General features: G+C 37.1%; 1 protein-coding gene across 6 annotated transcripts in view; it reads left to right on the top strand.

Annotated features, from left to right (window-relative positions):
• Window positions 1–8,535: 8,535 nt before the first annotated feature.
• The window catches only part of ADCK1 (aarF domain containing kinase 1), a 112,933-nt gene continuing 95,757 nt past the window's right edge, over window positions 8,536–25,711 (top strand). Inside the window, exons 1-3 of one of the 6 annotated variants that reach the window (XM_088145271.1) lie at window positions 8,536–8,569; window positions 11,929–12,072; window positions 13,828–13,911. In XM_088145271.1, the coding sequence (XP_088001397.1) occupies window positions 11,938–12,072; window positions 13,828–13,911 (219 nt within the window). In that variant the 5' untranslated portion in view covers window positions 8,536–8,569; window positions 11,929–11,937. The other 5 variants (XM_088145270.1, XM_025169362.2, XM_088145269.1 and 2 more) reach the window with 5 other exon arrangements.

Genomic DNA, 25,711 nt, shown 5'->3' with positions numbered 1-25,711 from the left:
GTAGGAGTTGAAAGTGAAAAACAATAGATTAGCGTGGAGTAGAGGACTAGACTGTATTGATAAAGGCTGAGTTCCCGCGATATGTTGATTAACTGAACGGTGGTCTACTTAACTAGGAAAATGCCTTGGGTTTTGTACAAAGCACTAAACTATCATTGCCTCGCTTGCTGAGTTCACACAAGACACTGCAACAACCCAGTCCACAACCTTTTACTGTAGTTTAACATGATGGACAAGCCAAGTGAAATTTTTTTAACTGGGGGCAAGCCAGTTAAAGCTCTCTGAATTATTTGAAATAGATCAGTAAGGATTTCTAACTCCTGTTTAATTACGGCATCAAAAAGGTTGAGATTGCACAACATGCTAAGCCAGAATGAATCGTTTTCATTTACAGCACTGTATTGTGATAAGTGAATCCAGCTAAAACTTTTTACCTTTCCCATGAAATAAAAAGAAGAATCCACATATCTGAGATCTCCCTGCTCTGCTCTGCATGGCTAAACTTACTCAATTTTTAAAATAAAATTATATGGAAGTACAGTAGGCTTCTCTAAGTTTCCTATGAAAGTTCCTACTTTCAGCCTAAATATGTATGAAATTGCAGCCTCAATAGGCTTAGAGAAAATCAGAGAGTACCTAAGTTTTTTCTGAAGGCTCTGGTCACATGATATGCTTACCCATACTTAACTATGATTTGTTTATTCAATCCAATTTTCTGGATGTATGTAACACTGAACTATACATTAACCACAGACTGAGTTCACACATCATTTGTTACATTTATATGCTGCCTTACCTCCAGGAACTCATGGTGGCAGACATGATTTTGTCTTTTTAACTCCATGACAGATAAATAATGCTGAAAGCATGGGGGTTAATATTTTGTACAAAGTTGTATTTTGCAGTTTATGCTTGTATTCCACTTGTTTTTTGTTTTTTAAAAATCCCAGAATGAAAATGCAATTAAAAGTTTTTTTAAAAAACAAAACAAAAACAAATACAAACCCCCAAACAAATTAATTTTTAAATGTTACAATTAAAATGAATAATTCAATAAAACTCTTAAACATATGTACAAGGCCAACAGAGTTTTAAACCTATGAAGATAGTCAGAAATGTAGCAGTACAAGGTGAACAAAACTTAAGCCTGGGGTGGAAGTTTAAAATTTGGTATCAACCATAACTAACCAGGAAAGGAATTCCATAGCAAGAATGCTTAACTATAGCTTGTATATTTTTGTGAGGTTGTATGTTTTAAACAGTTTTTATTGTTTTGTATTTGTATTTGTAAGAGTCTATGGGAGTGTGCCATAATTAATTTAAAATAATAATAATAATAATAATAATAATAATAATAATAATAATAAAAAATAGCTTGTTGAATAAGGTACAATGGCTGGATTTGTATATAATGCTGAACCAGAAACCATATGTTACAGGTAGCAACAACTGAATTCATACAGCATACCAAGATAAACCAAATTTAGCACATCAGTAACATTTCTGCTCTATATTAATTTAAACACTACGTTCAGAAGGAATATAGTAATTACATGCAATAGTGCAATAATATATTAAATTATGGATTAGATGTTCTGTAAAAAAATTGTAAACATTCATTCATCTCAAATATTAAAGAAATTGAATGGCATGTCAAATTCTATAATGCCTTATGTTTCTTTCCAGAAAATAATCTTTTATATCCTATTCTAAGAGATTGGAATATTGTATAAATATAACTATAGTATCAGAGACGTCTTCTGACTTATAGTACCTGTGCAAAATATTGGAAAACAAGTTTTAATCACATGCAGTCTAGATGGTTCAAAAGAACTTGAGTCCTAATAAACTACTCTACTCAGAAATAAGTGTCAGTAATTTATTTAAGAAGAATCCTATTAACATTTCCTTCTAAGTAGACCTATGTCTATTAGGTCTCAAGTTCATACAAGTGAGCATAAGATCACAGTCTTAGGGCTCTTTCTCATGGCCACGTTCACATGCTATTTTCTAGTCCCTCAATCAGGAGAAAAAGTATGCTGGTATAAGTGCACTTCACCAAAATTGGAGGCTTCTGCTGCTTCATTAATCAGGCTGCAGAATGTTGCTGTCCTTGTAGGTTTAATATGGGTATAGGAGAATTTTCAGGAGTTCATTTAGGACCAGAGACAACTATACAATTCCACTGAAGGACGAATTGATTTATTTCAGTACCAGAGGCAATAGACAAGCCTAAAGTGGGTGAATTTATGCAAACTGCAATATACATTTAATCAGTATAGCAAATTCTTGATAGGGTTATGGCATGTGCATGTTAATGAAATCAGAATGGTGAGATAATGGGGATTAATACAATAGCTTCCTTGAGTTGAACAAAGGGGTCTAAGACGGGTCTAACGTCTGCTAAGATGTTTCCCCTAGGTGTTAATAAACGCCCTTGCTTGCCAGAGTGTCTACTATTCTGTAATATATGAATCAACATTCCTTTATGTCTAACTGGTTTATGGATGAGTTGACAGTGTACTTTCCTTAGGAAAGTGTATTTGGAGAGGGGGTCTTTTACTTGCCTAACTTGATGTCATATTTTCTCTTTCATGGGTAAATTAAGAAAAGGCCTGGGTTAGGGAGTGTGTTGGGACCCTTTTGGGAGTAGAGGGGTTGAGGGTTGTTTTTATTGCTTTCTTGGAATATCTGTCTTTTCTATTGGTTATGTCATGATTTTATGGTTTTTAGTATTGTGTGCTACCCAGAGTCATTATGGAGTTGGGTGGCTTTAGAAATGTGCCAAATAAGTAAATAAGTAAAGTATTACAAAGAAATGGATGTGCTGGCAGCAAGTAGCCATGGTCTGCAGCTCCTGGAAGTAGCCTGCCCTCTCCAAGTAATAAAACAGCAGATAGTATAGCCACACAAAACCCTTTGTCAGAAAAAACAACAGAAAACCTATAATGCACTCACTGACAGGATCAGCTACAGGCAGTCCTTGGGTTACAAACACTCGTTCAGCAACCGTTCAAAATTACGATGGCACTGAACAAGGGGGACTTATGACCGGTCCTTGAAGTTGCAGCAGTTGCAGCATCCCCACAGTCATGTATTCAGGCATGTGGCAACCGGCTTGCAATTACAACAGTTGCAGCGTCCCATGGTCATGTGATTGCCATTTTCGATCTTTCCTGCTGGTTTCCCACAAGCAGAGTCAATGGGGAAGCCAGCAGAAAGTGCAAGTCACTTCCACAAGTTGCTCCTGCTCCCGCCACTTTTTTGCCCAACCACCTGTGCTCCGTAGTGTCTGCCTGCGGCACCCACCTACCCACGTTCCATAGCCTGTCTGCAGCACCTACCCACCCACACTCCATAGTGCCCACTTGCAGCGCCTGCCAGCCCGCAGCTCTCGCCTGCTAGCCTGCTTGTCTGGGGCTCCCGCTTCTTCCCATGTTACGGTCACATGAGGTCTTTGCTTAATGATGTGCACGGTCCTGGGGTTATGACGGCAACTGGGACTGCCAGGACTGCCCTTGCTAAGTGATGCAGTCATGTGACATTGCACTTTACAACTGCATCGCTTAGTGATGGAAATTTGTGGTCCCAATTGCTGTTATAACCTGAGGACTACCTGTATATCCAGCTGGCCTTATGTGCAGCACAGACTTGGCATTCTGAAGTGATCCTGCCTAAGACTTGACAAGTGCTTTGAAAGGGCCAGGCAAACATTATGTGGGCAGATACTCTGTGGAAGTCAGGCATCCAGTGTCTTCTGCAGCCCAAGTCAGAATGGCCGTGGAGAGCACCACTGTAATATGAATTTAAGTTGCTTCTACTGTGGGTAGGGATGATAAAGAAGCCATGAGGCCATGTCATTTCAAAACAGTTGGCAATGGTTGGAGTAACGTAATGATGAGTCCTTGTACTAAATTAACTGCATTTCAAAATCACATAGAGACTTTTTCAAGAAAAGTATGAAGCACTGAAAATGTATTAAATATATTTTAAAAGGTTAAAATGTGTGTATGTTGTTATAAAACATAATATTAACTTTTCTTCTTTTTTGGATATAAATTCTAGAAGATGCAAATACCAGTATGCAAATATTTATATAAAAATGCTGCAATTTCCTACAGTTTAATGCAGGGTTATTATAATATTTTGTAAAGAAAGGACCATCTAAAGCATGAACCAAAATCTTATGGCCAAAAAATATCAGAGTCAATAATAATAAAATCCTTTATAGTTGTATCAGGTACACATTACACCTAGGTAATACGTTGAATATGCATAAGAGATGCATATTAATGTATATTACAACGTTTAGCATAATTAACTAACAAAATGTATTGATACTGGTAGTGTTTGAAGAGTTTAAAACAAATGAATTGCATTTATTATTACAATAGTTCTATACTGTAGACTCCACACAGACGCAGATCAACTTATATAAATCTCAAGTAAAATCATTCAAATCACAGTATAAAATAACCCACACTCCCAATAAATTATAAAAACCTTCCCATAGTGACTACTTCCAGAAACCATGCAGAAATGTGCTCTCTAGAACAATTTCATTTGGACTGCCTTCCTAAAAATCCTAGGGAAGGTACCAGCCGGATCTCTGGAGGATGGTGGTTCCATAGGGATGGAGCATGTAACGAGAAACATTGTTTTCCAACCATCCTCTCTGGATCTCACATAGTATTATCCCTAATCTGGGTCACAGATCTTCCTGGCAAGTAAATAAACTGCTTCCCACACAGCTGTACATCCAGCGTTTCCAATATTTTTCCTTGAATATGCAGTAGTTCAAGCTGGAGGTGACAAGGGCACGAGTAACTGTAGCCAGGGCCTCTAGTTCCAGGGGCCTGCTAGTGGGCAATTCAAAAAGCACAGAATAAGGGATAGGATTTTAAAAGAATTTGCTATATATACCTGCTATATATATATATATGTTACTGTATATGGAAATCCTTCTCAAAGTCTTGTCACCATCCAAGATGAAATAGGTTTTGTATAATGGAGTCTAAGCTAGCACTCTTTTCTTTTCAGTGTCATGTAAAAACATCTTATTTCCAAACATTTTTAGTTTTTCATTTGGTTGTGTTTGCTATATTATGCAGATGTTGATTTAAAATTCTTTCTTTATAATTCTGTGATATATTATTGAAAACCAAGTGGATAAGAAACTATTAAAAATAAAATAAAGGGATCTTTTTCAGAAATGTTATCACAGGCATCATCAAATAGCATTCTTGAACTATGCAATATCTATTCAAAAACAAAAAAAACAGAAGATGCTTGTGCTTGAAGAGGCAAGATGGTGGTTTTCTAGCTAAAGCAGCTGAAGCTGTACTGTGTGGACAATTTCCAACAAATGTTTGCTAAGATACTAGCAGAGCTGATTAATAATACCTATATAATCCATCCAGAAAGCACAATTCTTATGAGAACCTTATTTCTAAATCTAGCACTTGGGGAAAGCTTTTTTTAAAAAAAATATATTGAGGTCAGCTTTCACATTCTCTTTAACTTTCAACAAGAGATTCCTTAAGTCTTCCTTACTTCCAGCCACCATATCTGAGGTTGAAGTTTCTATTTCTTCTAATCCAGTATTTCTCATGATATATTCTGCTTCCAAGTTAAATAAATAAGTTAAATAAATGACAGTATACAACCTTGGCACATTTTTCTTTTTGCAATTTTGAACTATTCAGTTGTTCCATATTCCATTCTAATGCTTGCATCATAGTCATCCTACACATTCTTTTATACCCAATGATATACCCAATTCTATACCTAATACACCTATTTTTAAGAGCTATTGTAATCTGTTGCAATTTATATTGTCAAAGCCTTTATACAATCAATAGTGCAAAAATAGATGTCTTTTTAAATCAACTTTACTTTTTCCATTTTCCACTGGATGTTAGCAATGTAATCATGGGTGCCCTTGCTTCTTCTGCATCCAGCTTGTGTATCTTGCAGTTTCTGTTTCATGTACTGTTGAAGTTTGGATTGCAAGATCTTGAACATTATCCTGCTGGCATGTGAGATAAGTACAATTCTTCAGTAGGATTTTTAGCACTGTTCTTTTTTGGTATTGGAATATAAATTGATATTTTCCAGTTGCTTGGTCACTGCTATATTTTATATATCTGCTTACAAACTTCAAGAAGCACTTCAACTGCATCATCCTGTAAGATTTTAAATAGTTCTGCTGGTTTTTCATCAACTCCTGCAGTTTTGTTGTTAATAATATTTCCTAAGGCCTATGTAACTTAAGTTCTCAGAATATCCGGCTGTAGTTCACTGATTAAGCCTTTATAGTGTATGTATCATTGATTTGCAATCTTTTCTGTTCAGTTCTTTTGTATATTCGTGCTGTGTATTCTTTACAGTATATTTTTCTCCAGTAGATCTTTGTCTCATTTGTCTATACTGTGTCTATATTTGCATAAAAGGGTCCCTTGAAGGAAACACATTTTATAAAAGACCATCCCTGAAATGTCCTTTTAAGTCAGAAAAATGGAAAATGCAAAGCAGAGTTATTGGTGCCCTAGATCTGGTGTGCTTTCCTTGACAATTTTGCAGCTCTGTCAGATTCTCATTTTTCTGATTCTTTCTCCCATAAAATGCATTTAAACTTTTTTCAGTATCTGTTTTATCACCATCATCATTATTCTAGGGCTGCTTTAGAAATCAGTGATGTTTGCCATTATTCTTCGTTCTGATGGTAGAGAGGCCTGAGTTAGGCACCAGCTGTACAGGAAGCTTCATCTCTCACACCTGCAAGCATTTTCCCTTGTCATCAACACTTCCATTGTTTCTAATGAGCATATTTATCCTTGATTATTGACAGCAATAGTGGCAATATACAGGAAATGTTTCAGTTTATTGAGAATCTTGATAAACTATATATTGACAGAACTGGTGGAGGTGTTACCAGGGGAAGGAAAGCAACTTTAGTGTAAACATATGGAGAACTGGACTCAAGTTCTGAATTTTATATGCCACAGGCTCATAAAATATGCATTTCAGATTAAGTTCCACTGCTAGTTTTTCTTTGAAATTCCATGGACATGGTTGGGATGGTATTAGAAGGGATGCAGTCAATTCCTGTTGCTGCAACTTTTATCCCTCATGGCACGTAGAAGAGCTTTGAAAATTCATATATCAGTCTCAAAACAGCTTCAGGAATATGAGGAAAGATGATGTTTCTTCCAATAAGCCCTTCATCCCCAATGGTAGTCTACTTAGATTATTTCAGGGCAGTTTTGAATACTAGCAGTCAAAAAACATTACACAACGATTGTCTTTTTCTCAATTGTTTTTATTGTGATAAGAATAATGATGGAAGAAGTTGGGGGAGGGAACTGCTAGCGTTAGAAGACATCTGGATCCCCTCTGAAATGTGAATAAAGCCCAGAAGTACTTAAAACGATAAGGCAGGGCCTTTTCTCAAACTGCATAATTTTACTACTCTTCACAGGAATTAATCCTTTTCTAAAACAAAAGAAATGGATGGACTAGAGTGCTGGCTAAGCTTGATCCCACTGGTCACAATTAGAAATTAAGTATTCCCTAAATTACATCCCAGTTTGTAATGTACGTAAAGCCTCTTTCGAGTTCAGCTTGATCCTTGTGACTTCATGGATGCATCCATGTGGTTTGTCATTGTCTTCTGCTGAGTTGTTTTTTCAATTTCCATTCTAGCCTACAACCCTGATATTTTCTGGTAGTCTCCCATCCAACTAACAAGGGTAGGACCCTGTTTCCCAGAGTTGGCTGGCGCTGCCAGATTGCCTTAAATGTGGTGTTTCACTACATTTAATAGCATCTGTGATAAAGCTGTCATTACTGGTAGATTTGTGCCCATTATCTCCAAATTAATGTGTTTTCAACTTTATTTTTTGTTAACTCTTTCTTCCTAGTTTTAATTCCCAAGCCACACATGGATTTCCATTTACTCTTAATATTGAGGTAGAGTGTGTAGGTAAATGAAGTTGTCAGGACATGAATTAATTCCTCTATTATCATGAATAGACTTTTACTCCTAGTGGGATAGAGAATACGAGGATTTTCAGTTTAATCTACATGTATATTTATTCAAAGATAAGGCCTGCTACCCTGTCCAGCATCTATAAAATATTTTGCATACTGCCCGGAGAACTCCTATTGTTCTGAGGTACATAAGGACATTTTATGTTTAGGATTCTAGCTTAAAGATGGTTTAAGGGGAATAGCAGAACAAAAGCAAACCAAAAAGCCCAACCGACACTCGCAGCTGGTAATGGCGTCAGGTGGAAGAGAACTGAGAAATTATTTCTGAAATGAACGGAAAGCCAAAGCGATTGTTAACGCTTCGGTCTCCTTTACGCACTCGACAAAGTCGCCGAAAGCGCCGCTGTCCTAATTCTCCTGAACGCACGCTGTTTCTATGCACAAGCCATTGGGTTTACCAGAAAAAAACGACAAGTCCCAGCATCCCCTACAGAGAAAAGCCTGTACCACGTGGGAAGAGAAGGGGGGGGAACCATATTTTCCGCCAATTAAAATTGTCGCGCTGCCCAGGAAGCCGGTAAGTGCGGCAGGCGGGGTGGAGGGGGTCGCTCTGACTTTGCTGGAGATGCTTTGCGGGACGGATGACGGGGGAAGAGGAAGAGGAAGAGGAGCAGGCGCCTTTGAAATTATTCCTGCCTTTGTGGAATTTAGAACGTTGGATAAGGAGAACATAGAGGATTCTAATGAATTGGATTGGAATAGACTCCCATCGCCACTTTCTCCCTCCCTCTAATGTGATTCGAGGATTTCGCTTCCGCCCTTTCCTTTAAGTATGGAATTTTCCCCGTAAGACCGATGCGGGGAATCTACTGCTTCAGTGATCGGTCAGAGTTGATTTTTCACCCACCCAATCAGTGTATTCTGCCTTTCGTTCCCGAAATACAGGCAGTCCTTCTTTATTCATAACGCCAGCTGGTCACTTCTCGTTTCTGTAGAACTCGGTCATTTATTGACCTCTATAATTGAATTCTCCCGGACTCCGTCCCAAAGAAGACCCACCTGAATATTCCCTTTTATAGGTTTTTCTCAGTCGACCCCCATCCAGTTCTTGATTCGTAAACCGGCTAGCGTTAGAAGTGTTTTCACGTGTAGCGTGTGACTAATGCGATCCAGGATATTTTAGCAGTTTTAAGATGCGCATTTATTATGACATAATCTTCAGTGGACAAAGAACAGTATTTCTTTATGTTGTGCTTAAAAACTAAGTGTGGAACAGGAACAAAAGAATATCAATTAAATTAGAATATACAAAAATACAAAGACACTAAAACCTAGGAAGCTGTAACTGATACTAAATATAAGTCAGGGAATTGAACATACCGTAGAGATTCTTTTGAACATGCTTTCATGCTTGCATTAAAACTTAGTCAATGATCTTATTGACCCATTTTAAAACAAAGTAGTTTTGCACTGAATGTGAGATCAGCTCAGCAAATGCTGAGGGCAGGTGGAAAAGTAATCATTGAAAGGGGGAGGGAATCTTGAGTGAAGAATGTTGTGGTATTAAACACTTTACAGATTTACAACATCCTGTATTATATGTCTACTCAGGAATAAGTTGCATGAAAGTGGGTGGAGCATACTCACCCAAAAATTCAGGAGTGAATTTTTCAGGAGCATCTTCTATCACGGAGTACAGTCATGCAGAACTCAATTGGGCTTACTCCCGAATAGACATTTATGGCTCTCATTGCAACAAAAGCTTTTGTAGACTAGTCCATTTCAGAATATTTCACTGTTCATATTCTTGGGTTCTATTAGAGACAGATTTGAAAGAACAGGGATTTTTTTTTCTGGAGGAAGACTCCATTTTTTATATTTATCAGATCCAGTATTAAATTCTGTTGAAAGAAGTAGTTACCACTTTGTCTGTCTTAGTCATAATGCAGTTTCCATACATTGAGTTACATGGTTCCCCTATGTATGTGTTTAATAAGTGTGTACGTAAAAAAAGTGTTTAATAAGTATGTCATCTGAAGATCTTACTTATTAAACAGATACATTTTGTCTGAGAGTTGAATTAACAGCGTTTTGCCATTTGCACCTAACCATAGCACAAACATGTCCTGGTACCTATTTCTTTCTGCTGGGTTTTTCATCTTGTCCCCTGCTTATGAGTAAAATAAGTTTAATAGTACTTAGCTGTGTCAGTGTTAGAGTAGTGTCTCTCCTCCCCCTCCCCCCATCATTCAATCACACCTAAAATCTTGGAGGGCAGCCTTGTGACTGCAGTGACTTGAAATTAAAGGCAATGGAGGGATAGGGATCAGCAATAGGAACAGCAAATTTCATAGTTTTCTGCTGACTCAAGGATGAGTGGATAGCACTTTCACTCAGCAGTGGAGACAAGCTTGCAGTGGGGAAAGACAGTCCTTGTTTTGAGTATATGTATGTCTTTCCCCCATAAAGAATTAATTTCCTTTAGTCATATTAACCACAAAGTTTTCTTTGTAGTCTTTTCTGCCACTATATAAGCTTGCCATTAGGATAAGGTTGATGTGTGGTTGTTAAAATGTGAATATAGAAAACATATGTTGTCAACATTTGCATGTTTTACTAATTAAGGTTGACCCCTTCTATTCCCAGAAAGTATTGAATGTCTGTGAAGAATGCTTTTTTATTTTAGAAGAATTAGAGACATAGTGAAGATTTAAACTATCCTTACACCTTTGCAAGGAAAAGGTGAGGTATTCTTGTCCTCAACATTTGAGCAATATAAATGGTATATAGATTGCATAATCAGAGCAATGACTAAAGGTCCTTTACTACAGTTGCATTGAGTTTTGAAAACAATACCTACCCCTGCTTTTTGGCAGAATTATTTTATTGCCTATACTACATTGCATTGAATATAATACTAAAAGCAGGAAATAGAGAAATCACAGTCATCCAAGTAGGTAGAAAACTGTTCTGGTGTAATTGACCACCAAAGGGTTGTGCTTACACTAGTGTGCTGATCTTAACCACCTTCTGATTCCCATGAAATCAGAAGACCTTCTCATGCTGAGAATCTAGATATTGGAAACATATTGTGGGGTTGACAAGGTTTTAAGCTTTTCCCGAGGGATATATAGCAGCTCTTTTACATGCTAGAGCTACACCAATGCCTTATGGAAAATTTCCAAAGCAATTTATTCTAACGATTCCTTTTACTTTATATTTTAATAACTCTCACTTTATTGCCAAACAAAACCAAACCCCACACAAAAGCAGGTGTCGCTTAATAGCTCAGGTTCCCCACTGAAGCTGCCATCCTGTGCTAAGTGTTGCAGTAACTTGAGAAGCTCAGTAGTAGCAATGACACAAATAGCCCCATTTGACTTCAAGTGAGAATAAAGTAGAGCAGCAGATGGAGTTTTCAAGGCACAAGTCCTTTTAAAATAATAATAAAAGAACACATAGGAAAAGAGGGGAATAAGACAGATTTCTATAAAAATAATTGCTGCTGAAAAAAATCTCCCAAGCAGAAAACCTAAGAAAATATTAGGCATAAAAATATTATTCTGACATAGAAATCCCTTCCACCAACTAAAGCAGAAAGACTCCGTGGAAGATCGGGCAGCCGTCCTAAGTTATTTATTTGAGTTGGAACATTTGTAGTTGAAAATACATAGTTCTCTCCCCCCGCCCCCCAATTCCCCTACCTCTGCATTCATGTTACTTTAGCAGAAGCCTGTTTATATTTCTGGTGAGTTAATGCACTGTTATCCTGAGACATTATGTTTACATGGTACTCCTATAGTTGTTTTAGTCTACTTGGACAACCGAGGGAAGTGTGCAGATCTAATTAATGCATAGTGAGGCCTACCTGCCTTTCTGCCATTTGTGGCATCTATGCTACAGGTTCATATTTCCTCTGTTTTTATTTCCATGCAGTTTGCTGCCATGGCCAGAAGAGCTTTAAAACTTGCATCATTTGCTAGTGTAGCGGGGGCCACCGCTGGGTTCTACCTGCACAGCAGCAAGCATCTGGATCCCAATGATTTTGGAGTTGTTCGAGTAGGCAGAGCTGTTGCCACAGTAAGTTTCAACCTGGCAGCTTGTATGCATGAAAACATTAATTTTTTTTTAAAGCAAAACATTTAGGATTAAAAGGATGAATCATTTTAAAAGAGAAATGGATTCCAGAGAATATGTTTGCTAACGTTATATATTTAATGTAGATTTTTCTGGTTTACAGTTGATGTGAGTCATTGAAAATCATATTTTAGGTCCATATGCTAGCATATTTGGTAGAAAATGCCAAATCATTGTTTGGCTTACCCCCAACCCCCAAATTTAGGATTACTACTCTTTTTTATCCTAATATTCTTTGACTTTAACTGCAGACTTATTTTTTCACATCACTGTTTTTCCATGGCAGAGAAAAGCACAGTGTTTAGGGATTCTGTTTGTCATGACATTGTTAAGCTCCAAAATCTTTGTCATAAAATAAGATTGTAAAGCATTCTTAATTACATGACTGACTGATATTTTAATCACCTTTCCCAGCCTGATATTTTCCAAGTGTGTTGGATTTTCAAATGATAGGTATGGAGACTGGTATGTTTGGAGGATATCATGATGGTGAGATGATCTAATAAAGAGAAAAAATAATATAGAAAAGACATTTGTCCCAGATATTGCGCCATCTGAGCCCATCTTTCTCTGTCTCTCTCTGTCTCTGCATTGCTCTGATGTGTGATGCATATCAATACTAATAAATAAGATTTAGTCATTGTGAGAACAGATATGATGCCACTGTTGTGATTTATGATGCAGTTCTAAAAAGTGGGTAGAAGGAAAATTCAAGGGATTGGACAACAAGTTTAGTCTGTGTACTATCATGACTCTATGAAATATAAATTGGGCTAAGCAAGGCCCTTATTTCTTGGATTTTCCTTCTGTTACTTCATGTCTCTAATTCTGAATATCTGAAATAGAAATCCTTAGTCTACTTTGTAGAAAGGCCTTGTTATTTGCACCATTGTTTGAAAGGACCTTGTGAATGCTTATTAAGGCTTTACTTTTGCTGTGCATTTGAAATTAAAAAATGTGAAAGCTGACATTGAAAAAAAAATTCTTTGCCAAAGATTTTAGTAGAAAGGTAGGTATGTAGATTGGGCTGTGCTTAGAATAATATAAAGTTGGAAAGGTACATTTAGGCTATTGAGTTCAATTTCGTTTTTAGTGTAGGAATCCAATTTTAAGTATCTCTAAGAGATGCTTATATTCGTCTGATTGGACACATCTAGCAAACATGCCCACCACTCCTACCCTTGGTTTCATTGTCAAACTGATCATTTATATTATAAAGTTTTTCCCCCCAACATTTGATTGGCATTAGCCTTCTGGAAACTTTTATCCATTATTCCTTTTGAAGAGAGGAGAACAGATATTAACCTTCTTTGGAACATCCTTTCACATATATGCCATTGTATCCACCTTATTTACAAGGCTAAAATATGTTCTTTTCATAAAACTTTGTTTCTACTGCCTTGATCATCCTTCTTGCATTTCTCTGAACCTGTTCCAGTGTATCTAAGTCCTTAAACTGTGGTGTCCAGAATTTAACAGATTATTGAAGGTGGGATGTCTGACTAATGCAGAATAAAGTGTAGCTTGTTGAACTGTGGGTGAATTTTATTTATTTTATAGAGTAGGAAAACACAGTGCAAGTTCTGAATGAAGAGCTATACTTCTGGGATATGGAATCAGAAGTGTCAAAATGCTTTTAACAGAACACTAGGAAAGAGAGAATGTGGTTTATAATTTTGTTTCTGGATTGTTTTCTAGACAGCAGTGATTACTTTAGACTACCTCACTTCTCTCCGGAATTTTCCACGTGGGACAGAAGAGTATGACTATGTCAAATCACAGGTAAAGAGTCAGTGATGGAGTGACAGAGACTAATACAAGGCATTCTTAAATTAATCAATGGAATCACTAATATGAATTTAACTCCCATCTTTCATGAAATTTCTGATAGCCAGATGGCCCATATTTTAGCTATGGCAATTATAAAAATTGTTTATCGGTTAGCAGTAAGAATTTTGATATCATTGGATAGAGATCAGTAGCGAACAATGGTTGAAGGTTGGAACAAATTATTGTGCATAAAGGAGGTGTGGTGGTAAGAAAAGTTGCCTGGATGATTAATGTATCTGAAGAAATGAGAAATAACGAAGCAAACTAACAACAACAGCTGCTGTAGCTGTTTGGTTATTACTGAATAGCCCAATTAAAAATAACATCTGCCATGGTATCAGTTAGGATAGATATTTACAATATTTCTAGTGATGTCCTTCATTTCTCAGTCAGATTTGCTCCTGCTCTTGCAGAAGTTGGAATGATGCCAGGTTGTACAACATTTTTCCAGTGAACCCGTCAAGCCTAATTCATTTGGCCTGGATTTATCATGAATAGTGATCTGAATTCATCAAATAGGGACTCCTTAAATGTTTGATTGACAAAACATAGAATGTAAGAGTTTCTAAAAGGAATAAATTAAAGTTTGTTTTCTTCATTGCTTTTTTCTAAAAATATTATCTTTCAGTTAAAAAAAACCCCAATGCCATCCATAAAATTCAGCAAATGTACTGAAGTCTGAACATTTAAATGATTAAAATAAGACATAAGACACAGCAAAAATATAAACAGATTTATTAGATTTTAGATGTTATGGTATCATGTGATCTGAATCGACACAATAACAACATACGTAATGTACAAAAATTACATTAAAAAAAAACCAAGACAGCAAATGGAAAACCATAATTTTAGCAAAACAGATCAAGCAAATTTGACCAAACTGCTATAAAAATATTCTTCTTTGTGCCTCCAGAAAAAGAATCATTTCAGATATTTACAAAAATATATAATCCACTTCTGCAAGTTTGGTGTAGATTTGTTCTCCCAGTGTTTTCAAATAATGCTCTTGGGTACTTGCCTCTCCATGCATGATGTATTCATAGACTTACATTGTAGATAAATTCCATATGATACACCCTGTACATGTGTGGTAAGCTGTACTGGCTATTAAATCATGTCAAGGATTCTAGCATTTTCATTCCAAAATATCAAAAAAGCAAATAATATGAGTAATGTTCTAACTGCTGAATTGCAGTCTTAACAATGAAAAGAATACAACCAAGCCCTCTTAAATATTTTCTGAGGTGTCTACTAAGTGTGAATTTTGTTGTTGCTGTATTAACCACATTTTAAGGACAATAAAGCTTGTTTCACAGTTTTTAAAACAATTTGTCACCAATTTAAACATTATTCCAAAGATCATGTAAATAATATTATTTTTATAGGATTGGTTTTATGTTGTATTTTAATGAATTTTTATCTTGTTGTAAACTGCTCAGAGTTGTTTCATGAGATGGACAGTGACAAAGTTGATAAATAAATAAATAAATTTCATCTATTTTTTTAAATTTAAATTTGCGATAAAGATAACTGGTTGATTTAGTTATGCCTAATAAGTTGCTCGCATTGTTGGAATTGGCTGGTGGGGTAATTGATTCTGCCCCCCGTCATCTTGAATTGTATATTGTTTTTTTATATAATATTTCTTTAGCTAATTTAATATGGATATTTATATTTTTACTGTTTTTAATGTTTGATTTTAATTGGGAGCTGTCCAGAATCACCTTCTGGGGGAGATGGGCGGCACATAAATTTAATAAATAAATAAATAATAAATAAATAATCTAAGTTCTTTAATAAGTATGGAATTTCAGAAGCTGCAATAGCATTTAAATAACAAATATTTATAGAATAAATTGCCAAAAGCGTTCTTAAGATAAATTAAACTCAGAGTTGAGTTCCAGAAAAGTTTAAAAAACTGTTTCTGCAGAAATAAGACTATTATATTAAAGGATGCCCAGTTTAGTCCCCTAAACAGTTTTATAAACTATCTTAGATTTTCTATAATTTAAGTTTTTAGTGAATGTTAGGATTGAAACGCACTTCTAACCCAATATTCAGAATATCTTGTATCATTGAATGCAGGTATCCTTGAATAAAACAAGAAACCTGCTGTACTGCTAAGATTTCATTAGAGTCAAATAGTAACTCTAAAATGGAATGCCAAAAGAAACTGGATTCCAATTTGTAACGGAAATGAAAATGTATGCCCCGTATTAAACATGAGGATATGACATCTGAACTGTCATAAAAACAAAATGGAAAGCTGCAAATCAAAATAATCATAATAATATAAGAATTAAAAGGCATCAAACTCTTAAAGCCAGCTAAAACCAATAAAACCCAACTATAAATTATGTGAAATCTCTTTCAACTCCTTCAAATCAAGCTCAGTTCTTGGTGACTTCATGGATGCTTCCATGCAGTCTCGTTGGCAACAGGATAAATATGGTTTGTCATTAGCTTCTTCTGAGATTTTTTTTTTTTGTCTTCCCTATCTAATCTACAGTAGTGGTATTTCTGATAGTCTCCTGTGCAAGTAACTCACCAAGCTGAACCCTGCTTCTTTACTGAGTCCAGGAAGGTCAGCCTGGTGCTGCCCTCTGCCAAGGCCTTAAAAGTCTAATGAATCTAGAGAAATGAAAATCTAAAGAAAGTCCTTATCTGGTGCAGGTGGCAGGCAGGCCTTTCTGTGAGTATTGTCTCTTCCATAAGAGAGCAGAATTTGGATCTGAAGCTACAAGAGTGCTTTAGATCGGGCATGGATATATGTACTGTGGCTGTCAGTGGCACCTGAAAGCAGCCATGTTGTGTGACACCAGAAAAAGGTGCAGTTGCTTTAAAATGCTACTGAGAGATACATCAAACATACCCATGACAGACCCAAACACCTTTGTCACTTCAGAACTAAACCCCTGCATATCCTTACTAATTACATATTAAAATGATAGCTGGATTTAAAGGCAATGTATTTCTTAGATGTTGGGAGCTAACACTCAGCATGGGCTCTTGCCTTCATGTAAATAACCCTTGTAAATATCCCAGAAGTGTTGGGCTAACCAGTGCTGGAAGTAGAATGAGGGACTAAATAAACTGTTGATCTAATCCACTAGAAGAACTCTTGTGTTCTTATGAATGATAAATGAAAATGCAGCCAGCATGGATTTAAAATTGGGTTAACAATCTGAGTCCCCAAGAGCCACTGTTTTCTTTTTTGTGGCCCCTGCAACCCTGTCTGATCCAAATTACAGGTTTCCATAATTTTGGGAAGAAAAACAATAAAAACTACTATGTTTGTAATAATAGGGTTAAGCTATTAAAAAAAGGGGTAAAAAAAAAAAACCCAACTCCCCTTTTCCTTCCAAAAATGGTAAATGCTTCCCTTGGCTATCAGAAATTGCCAACCCCTTATTTAAAGCAAACCTTGGATTGGAAGTAGAGGTTTCATCCTGCCATGGATCCCTGAGGGTATCTGCCTGTCCTACTAAGGTAGGGTGGGTGTGCTCCAGGTCCCCTCCCTTAAATGTTGCCATCTGATAGGACCTTGGAGGTATACCAAGTCCTTTGGAACAGCCTCCCACTGGATATGAGAGGGACTCCTACCCTTTTATTCTTCCAGAGGGCTGTGAAGACCTGGCTCTTCCCCCAAACACTGGGCTAGGATTGGGGGGTGTTGAGCTGTGAGGATGTTTGGTTTGGCACCTGGGGGGAAGGGTATGTTTTTAACTATGTTTTATGGATTGTTGTGAGCTGCCTAGAGTCATTGTATGAGATAGGTGGCCATGTAAGACTGTAAATAAATAAATGAATAATATCTTAGGGTTGAATGATGTATCATGAAATATGCAATCCATGGTCAGTGTTGGTGTGCATTGTCAGTTCACTCATGTACATGTACTTGCAAATATGTCAAGAATATGGGAACAAAGAGAGTCTTTCAGCAGATTCAAAAAAGTGGCAGTAATTACTTCTAAACTGAGAGAAATAGCTCAAATAACCACTCAGGTTGAAATGTTGACATTTTCCTAACATACAGTATCCCTACATATGCTCTAAAAGAAGAAACCTACTTGGTTAGTATGCCAGTCTTCTAGGATATGGAACAGCATAGTACTATACAGGTGGTTCCCAGTTTACGAATGAGTTCCATTCTTGATATCTGTCCTTAAGTCAAATTTGTATGTAAGCTATATAAGTAGTACTGTGTAATGAACTTGAACCATTGTGTATTTCACTTGAATCATTATGTATTTAACTCAAATTTTGTTACATTAGGCTCCGTTCTTAACTATGGGTCATCTGTAACCAGGGCGTTCTTAACCCAGGGACTACTTGTATGCCAGTTTCTAATAATCCTAACTGAAGATTAAAGAAAGGCAGCAATGGATGAAAAAAAATTTGTAAGAAGTGGAATGAGGCATTATGAAAATAGCAAGTCATAAATGTGACATGGGTGGCTACACAAATTGAATAAATAAGTAAATAAAAAGGTAGAGATTTGGGAATCTTTGTGCCAGGAGAGCTTTAGCACTGGTGAAAATGGTGAGATAGGGATGTTCAAACAATGCTTTTAGATGTGGGTGAGAAAAAGAACTAGAGCATAAGTGGATATTATTCTGAGTACGTGAAATTCAAAGGACATCTCTTCTGAGTGGATATCAACAGCTGAAAAATTCAGTGTGTACATGCTGCCCTCAACTTTCTCAGGCTTTGGTTATGAATTCAAAGTAGAATTTAAAAGTGAAAGCCATAGAGCAGGCTTCTTTAGACTCTGATTATATCACAGAAAATAATACAGAGAGAAGCAAGGAGGCTTCAGGAAAGGAGCCAAAAAAGTAGGGAAAAATTAATTAAAGCTCACTCAGAAAGTATGATTGTGCTTGACTCACCCTTTGATAGCAGATTCCCAAATGCTGTATATTCCCTGCTTGAGTGTCCCTATTGGTTTGAAAACCAGCAGCTCCTGCTAAGCACAGAAATGCTTAACTCAAAGGTTATTACTGTAATCTGTGCACAGTTAGTATTTGAACTTAATCAGTGTCTTATCTTGGGACAAGTGTTTCTTTTGGGGGCTGTATATGGCAGTATGGTTCTCTTGAAGGAAACAGAGCAGTTCAGGAAACTAAATGGAACAGAGGTAATTGGAAGTTTGTTAGTATCATTTTCAAGTGTGCAAAGCTAATAATACAGTTTTCAATTAAGGCAGTTAAACCAGTGTATTTCCATCCTCCTGTTCTTTGGCCATAAAAGGATAAGAATGTAGCAGTGATTTACTGTTACTTGTGCCAGTGTTTCTAGATTAACTCTTCTCTAGTTGACATATGCTTAGCTTAAGTTTATGGCTATCTCTGTGTGTAGTTTGTCTGTTACTCCCTCCCTATTTAGTCATTAGTGAGGGTTTTAATTACACCTGGCTGGCAATTTCTCAGGCTGGCGGGATGTTATCTTCTTCTGGAACATGATCCTGTGATGCTCTGATCTCTCCCTCTTGTGGTCTGGACTACTCTGGAATGCTTCAGCTTTCTTGGGCCTGCTCCAGAGCAAGCAGAACTCCAGCAAAACTGCCTCATTAGCCACGTTTTGTCAGCCATCTCATCTCCTTTCCCCCCAGTTCTGCCAGTCACCTTAGCCCATATTAACTTCCAGCCTCCCCTTGTGAGAACTGCTGTGCAAAGGTATAAAAACATTTCTTTCCCAGCCTGTTTTATCAGGGTACCGACCCAGAGTGTATGCCTGGGTGATCATGTGACAGAATGGCAGACAGTGTTCAGCTGCAACATTCTGCCATATAGGCAGAAAACAAAGAGAAGTTAGAGACAATTACGGCCTTCAGAAGAAATAGCACTAAAGGATTTGCTGTTGCTGATGCTGCGCTAAAGATGAGCTGCAAAAAAACTGGTAGCTTTATTCTGGGCATTTCCTGACAACTGGTATTTATCTATGCTCAGCATGCTCATTCCTTCCCTCTTGCGGTCCAGAAGTACTTCATGAATTACATGAAATAATTCCTTGAAAGCTGCTTCCTGTGCAAAGAGCAGCTTCAGAAGAGCCATTTTAATCAGGATCATAATAGAGGAACTCTCACCACCCTCACCTACAAGCATTACTTGTATGTTTAAATATACTTGTTAAAATAAATATAACTTAATGTCTATTTTGTAGGCATTATAATGTAGGCATTAAAACAAGAGGCCAAATATTGCCTTACAGTAAGTAGGCACTGGATGTTCCTGAAGATATCAAGGGAACTTGCATGGCAAATTCTTGTCTAGTTTGTAATACAGAAGAAAATGGTTAAACAATACAAAACGTAACAGCTGGAGATAACAGTACTGCTCTCTATCCATGAATTTTGTGATCTGCTATATGGCCATTTCTCAGACAATTCCCTTATCTCTGATAGTTCTTAAGACTGACAAGCTAATTCTCAGCAATCTCAGACTGGATAAGCAGCTAAAATTCACTCCTCCAACAAGGTGCTTAGCATTCCAGGGCTACCAAATCAGGACTGCACAAATCCAGATAATTACTAGATTGCAGCCAAGAGAATCTTCTGTATCTCTTTGTTGCCATCTAGTGTTTTGCAACCTAGATCAGATAGTCCTAGCCTGCACATTGCAGTAATATGACATTGTGATGTGTGAATGGCTTATAAGTGATGGTTTATGACTAAGTTTCTAATGCGACAAAGAGGAAGATTTATTACAAATGTGGGGTATAATCATATTAATCATATTAATAGTAATTAATTTAGTTTTAAATACTTTTACATTTAAATTATATAAAATCAGATTTTGTTTTTGTCTGGACCTCACTGACCTGAATACACTTACTTTTTAAGAGTACCTTCCTTGACACTACAGTCAAAGGCTAAGGGCAGCCCTTGCCTTCAGGAAGTTGAGCAAAGCTGGCTTAACATATGAGCTTTGATAAAGAAAGAAAGTAGGTTCTCTGTTGAAAGGAGTGTAGGTATTTCGAAGATGCAAAACTTATTAAGACTGAAAGTTTGTTTTTCTAGAATCTTCTTTTGTCCTAAAAAAATCGATTGGAAGAAATAATGCCCCTAATATCTTCTGCCTGCCTAGGAGTTGATGCTGGGGTTGTTCTTGTACTGTAGTCATTTTTGTGATTTGATAGCTGTTGTCAATAGCCCATGCAAAGCTTTGACCCTTGGCCTTATGTTTCTATGGCCTCATTAACCTCTGTCAGACATTGGCTGATAGGTTTTCAGTTAATGCATGGAGGAGAGGCCCACTTCGTTTCATTTGCTTCCTTTTAATTGGCAGCCTAGCTGTCATGATTCAGCATTAAAGCTTAGTCAAGGTGAAGACTTCATTAATTCAGTATGTTACTGTACTGCAAGATGTACACCATTGTTTGTGCTTGTGTTGTAGCCTATAGTGCTAAACCAACCCTTTCTAGCTGAGACCATCCAGTAGCATTAGGACTATAATATCCAGAATTCCCAGCTAGCATGGGCAGTGTATCTGGAAGTTGTGAAGGGATTCATATCCTGGATTGCAGTTAACTCTTTCCAGGGTTAAAATTCAGTGTACAATATAAAAATAATGATGTTGCTTTTTAAATTCTGGTTGTACAACTGTTGAGTCATGAAGAAGGTGGTGTAAAAGTTGAGGTCTAGTATATTTGGCACACATGCATGCAGAAAATCATGACCAAAATTATCAATAGCAGTTGCTATGAGTTTCTTCCCTGTGAGGAAAAGGTACAAAATGTGGGGTTTATCCCTTTACAGGTGAATGTGGAGCATGTATGAAGATGTATTAAATTTGTCACATCCCAAGGGTGTGTCAGTACACTGCATATATCTCTTAGTATATTGGCTTACAAGGTTCCTGAAGTAATGAACATAGTTTGAATAGAACAGTATGAGAATGGTTGGGGTAAAACTACGCTTTGGTTGCCTTTGTGACCTAACGGGCAAATATGTCAAAAGTGAGAGTTAGCAAGGAATGTGGCATGGGTAAAACTAAGATTGGTAACCTAATCTTCACCTTATCTTACCAAAAAGCATTTTGTGAAAGTCCCAGCTGATGATGCCTGGTGGAGGGCAATATCTATGGACTTATCTGGTGATGACCATGTCAGATAGAAGATAATGTAAGTAATGTAAGAGGTGTAAATGATAAAGCGCATGAATGAACAAATGAAGTAAAAGAAAAAAGTTGTGTTTTTGTTGTGAAACTAAGAGAAAGGGGAAGGAAGTCATACATCTGGATGAAGATGGCATGAACTTATGGACTGAAGTTGATGAATATATTTTATTCATTTATTTCACAAATATTGCCAGAATCCAAATATTCTTGATGATTTTCTATAATAAAACACCAGAGTAGACCAAAGGCACACTGTAGATGCATTGTACTTAGTCTTCAGTAAGATATTTGATTAAGTTGACTGTTGTCCTTTTTGATAAAATGGAATAATGTTGTTTGGATGGTCCTGCTACCAGATAGATTTGCAGTTGGTTGAACAGCCATGTCCAGTGTATGTTCCTTCATGGATCTATGTGTACATGGAGAAAGGTATGCAGTAGGGTACCTCAGCATTCTGTCTTAGGTCCAGCGATTCTCAACATTTTCATATATATAATTTTTATTAAAGATTTTTAAAAGGGAAGATTAAAAACTAATACTAATATAAAGAAAGTAAAATAAAAGAAGAATAAAGAAATCAAAGAAAAAGCTAAAAGTGCAAGAAAGGAAAAAAAGGTAAAAAAACTTTTTTCTTTCTTTTTTCTTTTTCTTTTCCCTTTTTTTCCTGATATATATTCTGGATATATATAATCTGTTTCAATTTTGTTCTGATGTTTTAAGATAGATAGACAGACAGATAGATTTGGGGAAAGTAAAACACACAAACTCCACACTCCAAAAAACCCCTAGCAAACCAACTAGAGAAGACTCAAGAAGGATCAGAACAATGTGAAAGAAAAAAGTTCTGAAAGTTGATTTGAGGCCCAATTAAGATTCTGGAGGAACAAGTTACGATCCAACCAGGCAGCAGCCCCATCCCACTTCTTTGTATGATTTTTATCTGTATCTATCACAACAATATACCCATACAAAATCATACAAAGGCTCACTCATCATGCTCCATATCTCCCAAGGCCTGGGAGAATAGTTAGGCTTTCAGCACCTTTTGGAACATCACCAGTGTAGCAGCCATATGGATCTCTGGGGGAGTGCTGTTCCAAAGGGCAGGTGCTGTGCAGAGAAGACATGCCTCCAAGGCCTTAATAGGTGACAATGTTTAATTGAGAGGACCTGTGCCTACTCTGCCAGATCTTACTGTACAGGCAGAACCTATTGGAGATAGGCATTCCCTCAGATAACAAGGCCTTATGCCCTGAAGGGCTTTATAGGTAATTACTAGCACCCGAATGGCACCAGAAGCCAACTGGAGATCTGTGCAGCTCACAGAACAGCGGTGCCACGTAGGCATGCTACCACGTGTTGGACCAGCTGCAGCCTCCAAGTGATTTTCAGGGGCTGCTCCATATAAAGCATATTGTAGTGGTGCATTCTTGAGGTGACTAAGGCACATTATTTTTAAGGATCTGACATTGAAGAATAGTATTTGTCTCATATTTGTTACAGCTAAATCTTCTGTCACTGAAACTTTATGTGCATTTCAGTTTCTTTACAGAATTCTTTCTGAAATATGAAAATCACTGAGCCATCATTTCAGAGGCTCTTTTAGAAGAGAAAATACAGGTAAACTGTATTTCCTCACCCCTTCCCTGAATAGCTGTTGCTTTACCTCTGAAGATCCTTTGCTGTGAATGTGGACAATGCGCGACAATTAATAGGATGCACTGTTTAATGGAATAGACATAATAGTTGTGAGGAGACAGGAGATGTCAGTGTCAGCCTTTTCCCTGAGTCTGCTGGGGCCAAACAAGGACATTGTCATTAGGAAACAATTACAGACTGAGCAGATTAAGAAGGAAATGGGCTCCCTGTGGACTCCTAGGCAGGTTCCTACTTAGCTTCAAGGGAACATCTTTGGTTCCTCTCCATTTTTCCTTTCATATGTGAACTACTCATGCTGCTAATGCTCACAGCCAGGCAGTTCCTAACATCTCTTTATGGGTAGCAAATTGGGAGACTATTTACTTTTCTCTGTAAGAAAAGGGAAACAAACCTGCTTGTACAGAGTCCCAAGAAATACTAAGCCAACATCATTCTCCCTATTAACACTGCTGGTTTCAGATCTGCTTTGTCAAGAACAAAGCCATTAATTACCTTCTTTCTTTTGTTCAGGAGGGCTGGATGGTGTCTCTGAAAGGCATTTTTTAAAATATTGAAGTTCCTTGATTACTTTGGTCTGGTGTGATATGAGGAGCAGCAGTGATTTTGTTTTGTTTTTCAGTGTTTTGGAAATGTGTCCCAGAGCCAAGCTAATCTTGCTGAACTGCTCTTTCCTCTGCTCAGATTTGGATTTGATCACTAATTAGGGGAAGCTAAACCTCATTCTCTTCCTAAAACTGTGGACTCTGCTACCACTATTTCTTAGGCAGAACCTGAGGGAAGAGAGAAATAATTTCCTTGAAGAATATACCAATTTGTAAAATCAAGTGGAGTTTTAAAAATTAGATTTATAGTTATCTTGCCTTAGTACTCCCCTCACCTATTTTTCCCCAGAATAACACCAGGTGAGATATGTTGGGCTGAGAAAGAGTGTCCTAAAGTCATGCAATGAGTTTCTGTGGCTGAGGGTAGACTAGAACCTATGTCTCCCCACTCCTGGTCCAGCACCTTTACCACTGTACCACACTGGAATCCCTTCTACCTTCTAGAGGTGTCCATTGTGGTTTAAGTTCTGAATTCTGCAGACTCAACAAATTTGTTTCATAGCAAATATGACTGCAATTGTTAAAAGGATTTGTTTAAGCAAGTCTCAGATTAATGTGGCTTCTGGTAAGATACCTGCCAAGGGAAATAACTGGTGTATTAGCTAGCACGTTATACTTCATTGTCCTGCATCAAATTTGTAGAATGGCAAACATTTAAATAACATCTAATTTAATTCTGAATATATAATTAGGCTATGTGACATTCATAAGCAAAAATATTTGTCTCCAATCTGGTTGTGGATCTGCGTGCCTTTCCAGTTCTTTCTCCTTATTTAGCCTGATTTTATATGTATTTCTATTTCTCATCTCCAGGTGGGGCTGTTCCTTTGTTGCTGGATGCCATATAGGCCCAATAGATTTATTAGCTTAAAGGATTCTGACCCTTTTGTAGTCAATTACAAGCAAAACAGATTCTCTTCCATCTCAAAATATTTTTGCCATATTAATTCCTTTAATTCAGTTGCAGTAATGTTTTATCTCATTCAGATGTAGATGGGAAGGTTCAAAGATGTGGGTAGCCTTGCTCTGAGAAATGCTGTGCTTCCCTCTCCGTTAATTAAAATCAAGTTAGGCTTGGAAGCAAAGCAGAGTTAGACTAGATTAGTACTTGGATGGGAGACCTCCAGGCAATAAATACCAGGGCTATAAACTAAACTGGACAGTTAAAAAAAATCCTGGAAGAAGGCAGTAGAAAACCATTTCAGTATTGCTGCTGAGCCCTTTGAAGTAGGCCGGGTCAGGAAACAGACACAACAAGAAATACTAGAACTTTATTGATTGGAGGCTATGATATAACAGAATCTTGAAAGCCTTACAGTGTTTCTGCTTCCTTCCCTCTTATACCAAAGTGAGTGAAGAGGGGGCAATTTT

The sequence above is a fragment of the Python bivittatus genome, unplaced genomic scaffold (genome assembly GCF_059951505.1).
Source record: "Python bivittatus isolate LINGU-HERP-01145 unplaced genomic scaffold, Pbiv_v1 ctg000480_np1212, whole genome shotgun sequence".
Taxonomy (NCBI): domain Eukaryota; kingdom Metazoa; phylum Chordata; class Lepidosauria; order Squamata; family Pythonidae; genus Python; species Python bivittatus.
Note: the sequence above shows the minus strand (reverse complement) of the source record. Positions and strands in the feature narration are given on the sequence as shown.